Source organism: Tachysurus vachellii, chromosome 1 (assembly GCF_030014155.1).
Source record: "Tachysurus vachellii isolate PV-2020 chromosome 1, HZAU_Pvac_v1, whole genome shotgun sequence".
NCBI lineage: Eukaryota > Metazoa > Chordata > Actinopteri > Siluriformes > Bagridae > Tachysurus > Tachysurus vachellii.
The window spans coordinates 23,198,227-23,210,944 of NC_083460.1; the positions used below are offsets into that span (position 1 = coordinate 23,198,227).

At 39.4% G+C, this 12,718-nt stretch overlaps 1 protein-coding gene across 2 annotated transcripts; it reads left to right on the forward strand.

The window, feature by feature from the left end:
* The first annotated feature begins 3,468 nt into the window (after positions 1-3,468).
* klhl26 (kelch-like family member 26) lies at positions 3,469-12,405 on the forward strand. Of its 2 annotated transcripts, XM_060877897.1 has the most exons (4): positions 3,469-3,818; positions 5,904-6,089; positions 6,533-8,110; positions 10,306-12,405. In XM_060877897.1, exons 1-4 carry the CDS (start codon positions 3,769-3,771, stop codon positions 10,364-10,366), a joined length of 1,875 nt encoding a protein of 624 aa, XP_060733880.1. In that variant the 5' UTR covers positions 3,469-3,768; the 3' UTR covers positions 10,367-12,405. The 2 variants fall into 2 exon arrangements, with proteins under 2 accessions (XP_060733880.1, XP_060733889.1); XM_060877906.1 differs by having other exon boundaries at positions 6,533-12,405.
* Positions 12,406-12,718: the final 313 nt, after the last annotated feature.

The window sequence follows — 12,718 nt, forward strand, 5'->3', positions numbered from 1 at the left end:
AAGGAGAATACAGAATGACAACAACTCTGTTTGGCTGTTCCCTCAGCTCTGTTTCAAGAATTTGGTGGAATTCACTTTTTTCTCAAATGTGATTTTGATTTATTCAAACTCCCGGTGAAACTATCAACATTCCATCAACAAGTACTTTTATTTTGGAAATTGGCATATACACATAATTTTACACCTCATAATGCTTCGATTTGGAACAACAAATATATATTGCACAGGAACAAATCTTTATGCTATAAGACCTGGCTAAGCAAAAATATATGGTCAGTGAGAGATCTAATGGATGAAAAGGGGAACATTTTAGACTATAATGACTTTACCTGTCACCAGAGAGAGTTCTTCACTGTCATTAATGCAATACCTTCTGGCATAAAAATGCTGATGAGATGCGCCCTTTCTTGTGCTAAAGCTAGTTCAGTTCTTCCAGCTTTAAACATTGGAGATATTAATTTTAAAAGTGATACTTGTACTAACAAATATATAAGACAGGTCGTTTAAAAAACCTGTTATCCCTGTGAAGTTAAAAGAAACAATTTAGATCACATGTTTGATAAGAATACTGTAAAATATCTGAGAACTGCTTATTTAAATTTTCCTGTTCCATCTAAAGCAAAAGAAACAAACTTAAAAATTTTAAATGAGATTTATCCTTCTAACAAATTCCTAAATCAAAAATTTAATATAGAAATTGTCCCCTGTTCCGTCTGTGATAGCCATTCTGAAGACACAGATCATATCTTTTCTTCATGCTATTTCTCCAAACTCTTCTTGATATCAATTCAGGGCTGGTTGATAGAAAAAAGGTGGTTTGCTGAGAGTTTTGTTTTTTCTTTACATCATATCTTATTTGGAACACCCAAAGACTGCTGTGTTACAGTATTTCACAAGTGCTAAACACTAAACCCCATTCTCTGAACCCAATGCTCAGTGGCCTAAACCCATTTGTCGAATCAGTCACTTTGTAGGCAAAACCTTAAACAAGTTCAGGTAGTTAAGACACTGTTTGCAAATCTCATCCACTCTTTTTGCAAAACTCTAAACACATTCTTACTCACTAAAACACATTTTGCACTGTGTTGGTGCATACATGTGGCAAAAGTTAAACACAACTACAACACAGCTGTCATCATTTACACACAACAACTCAAAATTGTTCACACTTTTTTCTAATGATGTGCTCAAATCAGTTGTCTAGAATATAAGCCAGTTCAGAGTACACAGGTGGGCCAGGTACGTTGAGTGTTGATATCACAATGGATGGAAACAATGTGAGAGTCAGAAGAGTACAAGGACAACGAAGAGCAAGACCTAGAATAGTAATTTCAGATCAAATTTGGGCAACTGTGATAGACCATGTTCTTGTTTATGGAATGACAATGAGAGAAGCAGGACAAAGAGTACAACCCAATTTGTCCAGATTCTCTGTGGCCACCATAATCAGGACATTCAGAGAAGAGAACAGGTGCCATTGTGGAAGTCCCTGGCCAGCGTGGTGGCAACGTCACCCTTTGTGCAGCCAAAAGCAATGGGGGGGTTCTCCACCGTCATGCAACCCTGGGGCCATATAACACTGACCATCTTCTTACATTTCTGGGTGGTCTTCGGGATGTTTTGTTTGAACGTGAGCAGCAGGATCATCAGCAGGCAGTGCATCCTGTCTATGTTGTGGTTTGGGACAATGTCAGCTTTCACCGTGGTGTCAGAATACGTGAGTGGTTCAACATCAACCAGCGATTCGTGAATGTTTGCCTCCCACCATACAGCCCTTTCCTCAACCCAATAGAAGAGTTTTTCTTTGTGTGGCAATGGAAGGTCTATGACCGTAACCCATATACAAGGGTAAATCTTTTACAGGCAATGGAATTGGCCTGTGATGACATAGGTGTGGAGTGTTGTCAAGGCTCAGGATAGGGTTCTTCCCCCGTTGCCTAGGAAGGGACAACATTGCATGTGATGTGGACGAAGTCCTCTGGCCAGAGCCAGCATGAAGACGGGATGCTGAGGCAGAATGAGTCTCTCACTGACTTTGATTTTGCAATGGCACAATATTTTGTGTAATACGCTTTTCATTTAGAGTTGTCTTTGTTCTTTGGGCTTACTTTATTTTTATGCTGAAAATACAGAAATTCAATACTGTATTACTTGCAGTACTTACAGTATGCAATATATTTGCTGTACTGAGTTGTGAATTATTTACTTTTATTTATGGCAAAATTATTTTCTAAATGCAATAAACATTTTTTTTCTCTGTAACTACAGTACATGCCCTGGACGCTGTGTTCTCAATTTTTAGATGTACTGTCTAATGAAGGCTGATAAGTGTTTATATATTGACTGGCTGTGTTTACGTTTTGAAAGCATTGTTTGATTTTGAGCACAGATCAAATGGTTTTGAGGCAAGTGTTTGATTTTGTCAGAAGAGTCAGGGTTTTTGTGAATGTAGTTTAGAGACTGGGTTTTGTGTTTAAAGTTTTGAGAATATGGGTGAAGGTTTCAAGAAATGTGTTTTAGCAATTGTGAAATACTGTAATTCTTTTTTGCTTAATAATGTTATTTTAGCAAAATATTTCATCCATAAATGTAGATTCTTTAAATCCCCCCACCCCCCACTACTTATTATTTTCAAAAATTATTTAAAATGTTTTTCCAAAGCCCTTAATAAGATGAGGTCAGAGTGCTAAGACGCTGCTATATCTTTTGACATTTGATTTATTGTGATGCTGCCCTTAATTCTTTTTGTTTTTCTTTTCTTTTACACTCTAAGTTTATGTAAGTTATTTTTTCAAATGTCTATTTATTTATTTGTTTTGTCTTTCTAAGTAATCTATTACATATTCCATGTTAGGCCTGTCATTTCTACTATTTACTCTTGTAGAATGATTATTTGCCTTTGTTGTTTATATTTTTTGTATTCAATAAGAAAAGAGGTATACAAGGAAGAGACGCAACAACTCTGTTTGATATTAATTGAAGGAGTGTATTAAATATTTATTTATATAAAATAATATGTGTGCCTCTATGCCTTGTTTTTTCTACTGATATTGTGTGATATTTTTATTGTGCGTGTGTGTGTGAGAGAGAGAGACAGAGAGAGTGTGAGTGTGAGAGAGAGAAACAGAGTGTGTGTGTGAGCGAGAGAGAGAGAGTGAGTGAGAGAGAGAGTGTGTGTGTGAGTGAGAGAGAGAGGGAGTTTGTGTGTGTGTGTGTGTGTGAGTGAGAGAGTGTGAGTGTGTGTGTGTGTGAGAGAGAGAGACAGAGTGAGAGAGCGAGAGAGTGAGTGTGTGTATGTGTGTGAGAGAGACAGAGAGAGAGAGAGAGAGAGAGAGTGAGTGTGTGTGTGTGTGAGAGAGAGACAGAGTGAGAGAGAGAGAGTGTGTGTGTGTGTGTGTGTGTGTGTGTGTGAGTGAGTGAGAGAGAGAGATAGAGAGAGAGAGTGTGTGTGTGTGAGAGAGAGAGAGACAGACAGACAGACAGACAGACACAAACAGGTCTGTTGTATACACAGCTGATCAGTTTGCCTTTAGTTTGAGTATTAACGCTGCAGTACATTAGCTCATTGTGACAGATTCACTACTCATCACGGTCAAACTCACAGCCATCGTGGACCGAGAAACCCAGATGAAGTGTAAACGTCTCGGACCTGGTTGTATCTGCAGAACATCTTCATCTAACAATATGTCTGCACCTTGTATGGACACGTGTGACCAGAGCTCACTTAGTCCTGCATGATGATTCCTACTGAGCACAGTGGCTTCAAACATGGCGGAGTTGGATGGTGGGGAACTCTGTGTGAGTCGAACACAGAGCAGGTAACAATGTTTACTCCAACATGTCCATCTCCTTGTCCTTCACACACAAAGTATCTGTGTCAGTCAAACCAAGCTGATCATTGAGCTGTAATGTTACTGTCCTAGCTTATATACACGTGTATGTAGAAATGATTATTGCCTGTTTACTCAAAGAATATTAAACAACCTGGTTCTTAAATCGCATGATGACTTTATTTTTATTATATCAGTTCGAAATGAATGAATCCTAATTTATTTATTGTCTGGAGGAAATAGTGTCCTGCGATTATATGCTGCCTTCAAGTGCACCCGGAATTATTCGGCTCAAAATAAACGTCCCAGTTTGTCACTATTGAATTATGACTAAATGATTGCTATGTTACTTCATATTACCCTGGTTTCATTACTCACTTTTTTTTTTTAACAATACATTGCAATATTATGAAGATGTCAGAATGTTAGGCTGGCTGTGTATAATATTCAAGTACTGTAGTAAACATATCATGTCGAAAAGCACTTGAAGGAAGCATTAGTCATGGCGTCCTCAAAAAAATCTCCATAAAAATAATGTTAGAATACAAGAATAGTGCTGTAATAAATTGGTGGCTAAAATTTGGGATGTGACACCACGTTTTAAAGTATTTATCAATAATGAAAGTGAAAGGGAAATGAATAATATACTGTGGATTAGTCGAAAAGGAATGGTGTAGTTTAGCTTTGTGTTTGTTGGCTGCTTCTGTGCATTACTAGCAATAACATTTATCTGCTTTCTTAGGTTCATATTTGATGCTGTTTAGACATAAACTTTAATAGAGAGAAAGAGTGTGTGAATAAGGGAGAGAGAGGAAGACCTGAGGAGGCAAAAAGGGAAAGGAAGTTGTGTGTGTGTGTGTGTGTGTGTGTCTGTCTGTCTGTCTGTCTGTGTGTGTCTCTGTCTGTCTGTGGGTGTTTGTCTGTGTCTCTGTGCGTGTCTGTGTGTGCGTCTGAGTGTGTATGTCTCTGTGTGTGTCTGTGCGTGTGTGTCTGTCTCTGTGCGTGTCTCTGTTTGTGTGTGTCTGTGTGTGTGTGTGTGTCTCTGTGTGTGTGTGTGGTTCAGTGCTCACAAGGACTGAAGTGCTTTCACATGTGACAGGTTTTCTGCAGTCTTTACTGCTCCACATCTACAAATAGCTTTGTGTGATGACAGTTCACAGCATCCTGTGTTCATTTAAACAAACACACTTTTTGATACCATGCTTCATACTCAGGTTGGCAGCACACTGTAATAAAGAAGCTGTTTAAATGCCGTAAGACATCTAGCACTAAGACAACGTACGCTAGGTTACATATTATCACATGTTAACACGTTGTATGATGCCATGGTGCATTATACGCATTATACATCATTAAGAATATGAATTTATTTCTTATAAGTTTCAGACCTCCTTTTAATTATTTATTTTTAATTTTTGCCATTATTTCTTATACATAGTTTCCATCTCACTAGGGTTATGTCTAGTTCAAATACACTCTGACTTTATATTGAATGGATACATGATTTATTCATTTTCATATCAATTTAATTAAATAGGATTTCCGTAAACACGGTGTACACTTGTCTGTTCCTTAGGTCGTATCCTTCCCATGATGTTCTTCCACCTTGCACTGTATCTGTTTAGTTTTGCATGTGCCTTCTTGCACGTAACCATCAGTATAAAAAGTCTGTTATGTCAAATTTTTGTTTAGATTAGAAACACGCAGGGTGTCTTCGTGCATACAAAAAAACAGCTTTTTTTTAATTGTAATCTGGCTCTTGGTCTCGTGATTTTTCAGTCTGATGAAACTGTAGCGTTTTGATAGTCAGAACAATTTAAAACAATGTAATATACTTTTGATGAATAATTAAAAAGAAAGCACAGTTGCAGGTGTCACGTTGGTCGAAACTAGAGAACCTGTTGCTAGGGCGCTGGCACAAAATGTAGCAGCGAGAAGCTCTGTTCGTGTACATTCCCAAAGAGTGGCTGGTGTTGCGTGTGTTCTTATGTTTGATGGATTACCTCGGCAGAGGCTGCCAGTCGTGTGTGGTGAGAGATGAAAGACGTAAACTGATTCTTCTTTTCTTTGCAGCATGGCTAACAATAAGAACAGCAACCTCCGCTGCACGTTCTCAGCTCCGAGTCACAGTAGCTCACTTCTGAGGGGACTTTCTGCTCTGCGAGACCAAGGCCAGTTGCTGGATGTAGAACTCGCCGTCAACAACGAATGCTTCCGGGTGCACAAAGCCGTGCTGGCATCCTGCAGTGACTACTTCAGGTGAGGGTTCTTTAGAAATGGAAATGTAAAATCCTAAGGATGTGGACTATTGCCCGAGTCACGGTAACTCAACAACAGTGGGAATTTGAGCTGCTTTCCTGGAACGTAATATGCTTCAATCAATAATTTAGTTAACGAAACACAAAGTCATGCTGGCTTTCTGCTGTAAGGAGTTTAGTGGAAAGGATCCAATAAAAAAATGCAATTTTAGCAGTTTTAGAGTGCACTGACCTAAGCATTAAAACACAGGTTATGATATTTGTTCATCATTTGAAGCCTTAATCTATAATTTAAGAGTGAAAGTAAAATTGCTTCCTCTGCTAATGGGTCGCATCAATAAATTTATTAAAGGAAAACAACTGTGTATTATACAATAATGGTTCCACATGATATGTTTTTTCTTCCTTTTTTTTTTTTTTTTATTTTTTTTTTATTTTTTTTAGAGCCATGTTCACTGGCGGGATGAAAGAGTCAAACCAGGCCACGATTGAGCTCAAGGGTTTGTCGGCACGTGGCCTAAAGCACATCATCGATTTTGCCTATAGCTCCGAGGTCACGCTCGACCTCGACTGCATCCAGGATGTGCTTGGGGCAGCTGTCTTTCTTCAGATGGTGCCGGTCGTGGAGCTCTGTGAAGAGTTCCTGAAATCAGCCATGAGCGTCGAGACTTGTTTGAACATTGGTCAGATGGCTGCCACGTTTAGCTTGTCTTCTTTGAAAGAATCTGTGGACGCGTTCACGTTCCGCCACTTCCTGCAGATTGCCGAAGAGGAGGACTTCCTGCATATTCCCATGGAGCGCCTGGTGTTTTTCCTCCAGAGCAACAAACTGAAGGGATGCAGTGAGATCGATTTGTTCCACGCTGCAATCCGCTGGCTTCGGCACGATGATTCGCGCCGTCCCACGGCGAATGAGGTGCTGCGGCATGTACGATTCCCTCTCATGCGCTCCTCCGAGCTGGTGGACCGTGTGCAGACTGTAGACATCATGGTGGAGGATGTATTGTGCAGGCAGTACCTGCTTGAGGCCTTTAATTATCAGATACTTCCTTTCCGCCAGCACGAGATGCAGTCTCCTCGCACCGTCATTCGGTCAGACATTGTCTCGCTCATTGCTTTCGGAGGCACGCCATACACTGACAATGACCGTACAGTGAGCTCTAAGGTGTACTGCTTAGCTGATAGCACAGCCAGGCAGTTCAAAGAGCTGACCAACATGGAGACAGGCTGCAGCCACGCATGCGTGTCTGTTCTTGATAATTTTGTTTACGTGGTTGGCGGCCAACACTTACAGTACCGCAGCGGCGAAGGTGCCGTCGACGTCTGTTTCCGATACGACCCCCATCTCAACCAGTGGCTGCGCATCAGGCCGATGCAGGAGAGCCGCATTCAGTTCCAACTGAGTGTACTGCAAGGACAGCTGTATGCCACCGGGGGGCGCAACAGATCCGGCAGCCTTTCATCCGTCGAATGTTACTGTCCCAAGAAAAACGAATGGGCATATGTGGATTCGCTAAAAAGAAGCGTATGGGGTCACGCAGGGGCAACATGCAGAGATAAACTTTATATCTCTGGGGGATACGGGGTTTCCGTAGAGGATAAAAAATCTCTTCATTGCTTCGATCCTGCTACAAACCAGTGGGACTTCAAATGCCCAATGAACGAGCCACGAGTGCTGCATGCCATGATCAGTGTAAACGAGCGGGTCTATGCTCTTGGAGGAAGAATGGACCACGTGGACCGCTGCTTTGACGTTCTAGCGGTGGAATATTACGTTCCAGAGACGGACCAGTGGACGTCGGTTAGTCCGATGCGCGCAGGCCAGTCTGAGGCAGGCTGTTGCTTATTGGACAGAAAGATTTACGTTGTCGGAGGATACAACTGGCATCTGAATAACGTCACAAGCATTGTCCAAGTCTACAACACTGAGATGGACGAGTGGGAGAGAGATCTGCACTTTCCAGAATCCTTTGCTGGAATCGGTTGTACACCAATTATACTGCCTCAATCTGCCACACAGAGGTGACTCGCTTATCTGGAAAATGTGAGGTGACCTTACATGAGGTTTTTTTTTGAAACTCAGATCCTTCAATTAGCTTCATTTCGGTCGGTCGCATTTAAGTTGAAATCTGTTCAGTGATCTAAACCTGGTAAGAGAGCTGATCTCAGGATTCTAGTCTTCTTACATTCTGCTTATGTATGTCATTTTTATTGTTTTTTGCAATTACTTCTTGGCCTATGCACATCAGCCCTTGATTTGAAAGCCTGACACTTGTCTCGTCAATCTTTGATGGGATAAAACAGGCAGCTTACTATTAAAAAAAAGATGAATCATTTGTCACTAAACTGATGTTTTTCTGGAACATTCTGAACCACTAGGAGTACAGAATGGTTTTGAGAGGAGGACTGAGAGAGGATTCTATGATAACACAGGATTGCTAGGTCTGAATTTTTGACCAACATAATGTTTTGCACACATGTCGATAGCACACGTAACACTGTCCATTGTTCCAGTCCCAGAACTTTCTCTCTCTGCACATCAGTGAATCATCACTAGTCTGTATGCAGTGTTTGGGTTTTTTTGTTTTGTTTTGTTTTTTAATTATAAGAACTAATTAAGTGCTAAAGAAACACCATTTCTTTAAAAATGTATTGTTAATTAAATTTCAGTGGGATGTGTTGCCATCTCACAGCCCCACGTTCCCTGGTTCGATCCTGAGCTCGGGTTAATGTCCGTGCAGCATTGTGTACGTCTTGAATGGGTTTTTTCTTCCAGGTTCTCTGGTTTCCTCCCACTACCTAAATCAGCTGATGTGCTGTCTTCTTACTGAAGATTAACAAATGACATTATTGAGTTTAAGTCAGTTTAGGGTTGTTTTTTATTTATTTATTTTTTTGGGTTGCCTTTGTAAAAATAGACAACTCTGGCAACCCTGTCAGACAGAGCACACACAAACAAGGAACAGTGGTTTATTATGATTTATTTCATGACAGGAAATTTGAATTAGGAAGTAAACTTTCTCTTTCTCTTTGCAGCGATGCAAGAAATATGTAATTTATTTAAAAGCTTTTTTTTGTTGTTAATGTTGTTGCTAGAAATGCTCAATTTGGTAGCAGCTTTTTTCTAAACATTTGTGATTTTGAGGGTGTTTTTTTTTTTTTGGCAGAAAACTACTTGGATTGGTGAAATTGCAAGCACAGGATTCTTCTTTTAAACTCACACACACATGTAATTCATTTGTATGATCTCAGAATTAAAAGGGGGATTTGGTTGAAAACGTCACACAGCACTTCTTGCCGAAATCCTGCACTAATTTAAAATCGTCATAAGATCTCAGACATTCGGAGGGACGAAAAAAAAGATGCTGTGTTCTCTGTTGGAAATATCCCGCTGACTTCAGGCCTTGCGTGGCCCTTTATTAAGACAGTTGACCTACACCATGCACCTTCATGGACTGTTTATCCAGATGCTGATGTAGAAAGAGAAGCGTTTCCTGTTCTTTCTGCAACGGCATATATGGTGGTTTTTTTAGACAAGACTCATGAACACACAAATTTAAATATGTTCCTTTTCTGCTACACGTACATTTAATTTACTTCTATAATTGATGTAGTTTGTCTTAATGCACTAAGCACAGAAGACTCCTAAGCGATGACATTTGAATTCATTCTTCAAGAACATCCAGTTCCTAGGTGCGATTACATGACAATGTATTTCTCCTTGACGGTCTTTTGTAACCTCTTACAAAGTCATTAAGCACACCAGATTCTTTTCCTAATGCACTTTATACTGAAGCGAACACAGCCCTGCAAAATCCAAGTGCCGACCGCTTTTGTTACCGTCACTGTGATTTTTATATCTTAACAGAGAACGTTAACGTAACGGATTAACTCAAGGTCTCGCCGTAGCGGTAGCACTGAGCGTCCTGACTTCTGAAAACAAGAAACAAAATCATGTTGTGTTGTGAGGACTGAGTAAGACCGAACCAGCATGTTGTTTCCCTCTTTATTTGAATGTATAACGATCACCACAGTCTCAAGTACTGCAACAACACCACCACTTTACTGCTGCACAGACGTATTTTCTAGCTTCTGTTTGTCCTATAAGATTTGTATCAGATCGATGTATCAGATTTGTATGGTCCAGCATGCGTAATTTGTACACAATTTGCCGTCATTGGTTTCTAATCTTTTATTTTTTTATTTATTATGAATAGACTTGCAAGCGATTGTTCAACACATGGCTCAAGATTCACAGACAAGCGCCTCCACGATTGATAAACCACACCAAATGTTTGCAGGCAATCCAAGCAGACAGATTGAAGTTCAAGGAAATGTGCAAAGTGAATTTAATATAATGAAAGTGGTTAATATAATGAAATAGACTTTTATTCCACTAAGCACTTTTTGATTTCTTTCTGCTGGTGTGTTATTGCATTATTATTATTATTATTATTATTATTATTATTATTGTCATCATCATCATCATAGTGTTACATTAGCAATATTCCAGTAAAGTAAAATACCAGTTTTCATCTTAAATGCCCTTTATAATACCCAAATATAACTAATTCTGGATTTTCAGAAAATTGCTGGATTTGATCTAATCATGACCGAATTATTTGAATGAATTCCAATTCAAGAATCGGTTTCTTTGAATGTAGAACAGTTTCAAACCTGTTGATCAATGAATACAAGATGAGGTTTTTTTTTTTCTTTAACCAACTATCAAGGAAAAGAATATAACCATCACTGGAAATCATACTGGAAATTCAGCTCAAATCATTCCTGTTCATGACAACTTTTTTCATCACCATGCATTTTTCTTTCCTTCTCTTAGATCAATTGAATCCATCTGCTTCTCTCTTGTAAACGTGTATCAATCTGTTTATCTTATGTTGGGAATGTCCTTATTGTACTTACCCCAGTATACTCTCTCTTTTATAGGAACGTGTGTACACCTGCTTGTTCGTGTAGAGGCCGCACAATGCATGAAAATGAGAGGAAATTCCAATCTTGTGAATTAAGAAGCGATGAGATGAGATGTATTTTTATTAATCCTTCTATTAATAAGGAAAAGGAGTAAAAAAAAAAAAACTGTCAAGAAATAGCACCAATGAAAAAATAACTTTACGTGATGTCATGACTTGATTATGTCATGACTTGATGAGGTCGTCTCCTGCTGTTTCAGCACATCTGCAGCACAGAATTCAAAATGTACATCCTGAAGTGCTTTTCTGCTCAGCACGGTTGTACAGACTTGTTATTTGAGTCACTGTAAACTTCCTGCCAGCTCAAAACAGTCTGGGCTTTCTGATCAGACGTCAAGGTGTTTCCACGCACAGACCAGATGCCTTTTTTATTTAGTTATTTTTTTTTTGTAGTCACCTGAGTTCACGTTTTATCCACGATCTGATGTTTTATCCGAACACTTACAGAAGCTCTGTTACACTGCTGCCACGTGATTGGCTGATTCTCATAACCGAAGGCGCACTGAAGGTGTACATACGGGCCTAATAATTTGGTCACAAATTGAGTGTTCTCCAGAGCTCGTGCTGCCGTATTCTGTCCTAAACGTCATCTCAGGCTTTCCGATTCTTTCTCAACACTTCTAGTAGCGATCGATTGCTATTTTGTATTAAAAACAAAGAATGTTTGTAAAAATGCACGGATATCGTTCTTTATTTTTCCACCCTTATTTCTGTGTACATCCAGTATTGCTACGTTCATCGAAAGAAATCGGCATGACGTGTATAAAGCTTCGTGTTTCTGTATTAACGTCATGTCATTTGCAGTGAAAGATCAGCTACTCTCGTGTTGGCTTAAGCTGCCGAATGTGTCGCCTCTCTGTAGCACTTTTTTTTTTATTACGATTCTTACTCCTGTTCTCGTGTTATATTTTCTTTCTTTGTGTCCCGATTTACAATGTCTTTTACTAATAACATTATTCATTAAATAAAACAGGAAATTGACAGATTTGTGCTTTACTCCTCATCTTACTGTGTCATTCTAACCAGCTGTAGCAAATCTCAGAATGATGAACCGCAGTTCCCTGATTTTCAGATTTTGATGCTCCGCTATAGACACAGTTTCTAATGTTTAAAAGTATTTCTACCCGTATTTCTAATAATAGTTTAACATAAAAAAAAGACACGGTTTACATGAACTATTATTAGCGGCGTTACTACACAGCGGATTTGTCTTATTTCTCATTTCGGCTTCTGTTTAGATTTTTCTGGCCTAGATTTTTCTGGCTCAGTACTGAGATGGAACAGAAATAGCACAACTTAGCTGCTAAGCTACGTCAATTCAATAAAAACCTCAATCGCACACAATTTTATGCAGTTAAACCGAATTTTAATACGAAAAGGGATTTTGTGGGAACGCAAGTGAAATGCACGAGCCAGATCAGGGCCAGCCCTGGCCAATTTGCTGCCCTAGGCAAGATTTCACCTGGTGCCCCTGGAATCACAGACAATTGTGTTCCGTTCATTTTGTTTATAAACTTACACAGAAACAAACTGCACAGCTTTGTCCTGTTTTTCTTTATTTTGAAAATATTTTGGAAACACACACAGACTATATAAAAAAAACTATATTACGGAGACCTTGCTTTCCTTGCCTTTCTTA

Coding starts and splice junctions, on each gene's coding strand:
- klhl26 (XM_060877897.1), top strand. CDS start 3,769: ATGGCGGAGTTGGATGGTGGGGAACTCTGTGTGAGTCGAACACAGAGC. Junction 6,090..6,532: donor TCCTGCAGTGACTACTTCAG/GTGAGGGTTCTT, acceptor TATTTTTTTTAG/AGCCATGTTCACTGGCGGGA. Junction 8,111..10,305: donor CCTCAATCTGCCACACAGAG/GTGACTCGCTTA, acceptor TATTATGAATAG/ACTTGCAAGCGATTGTTCAA.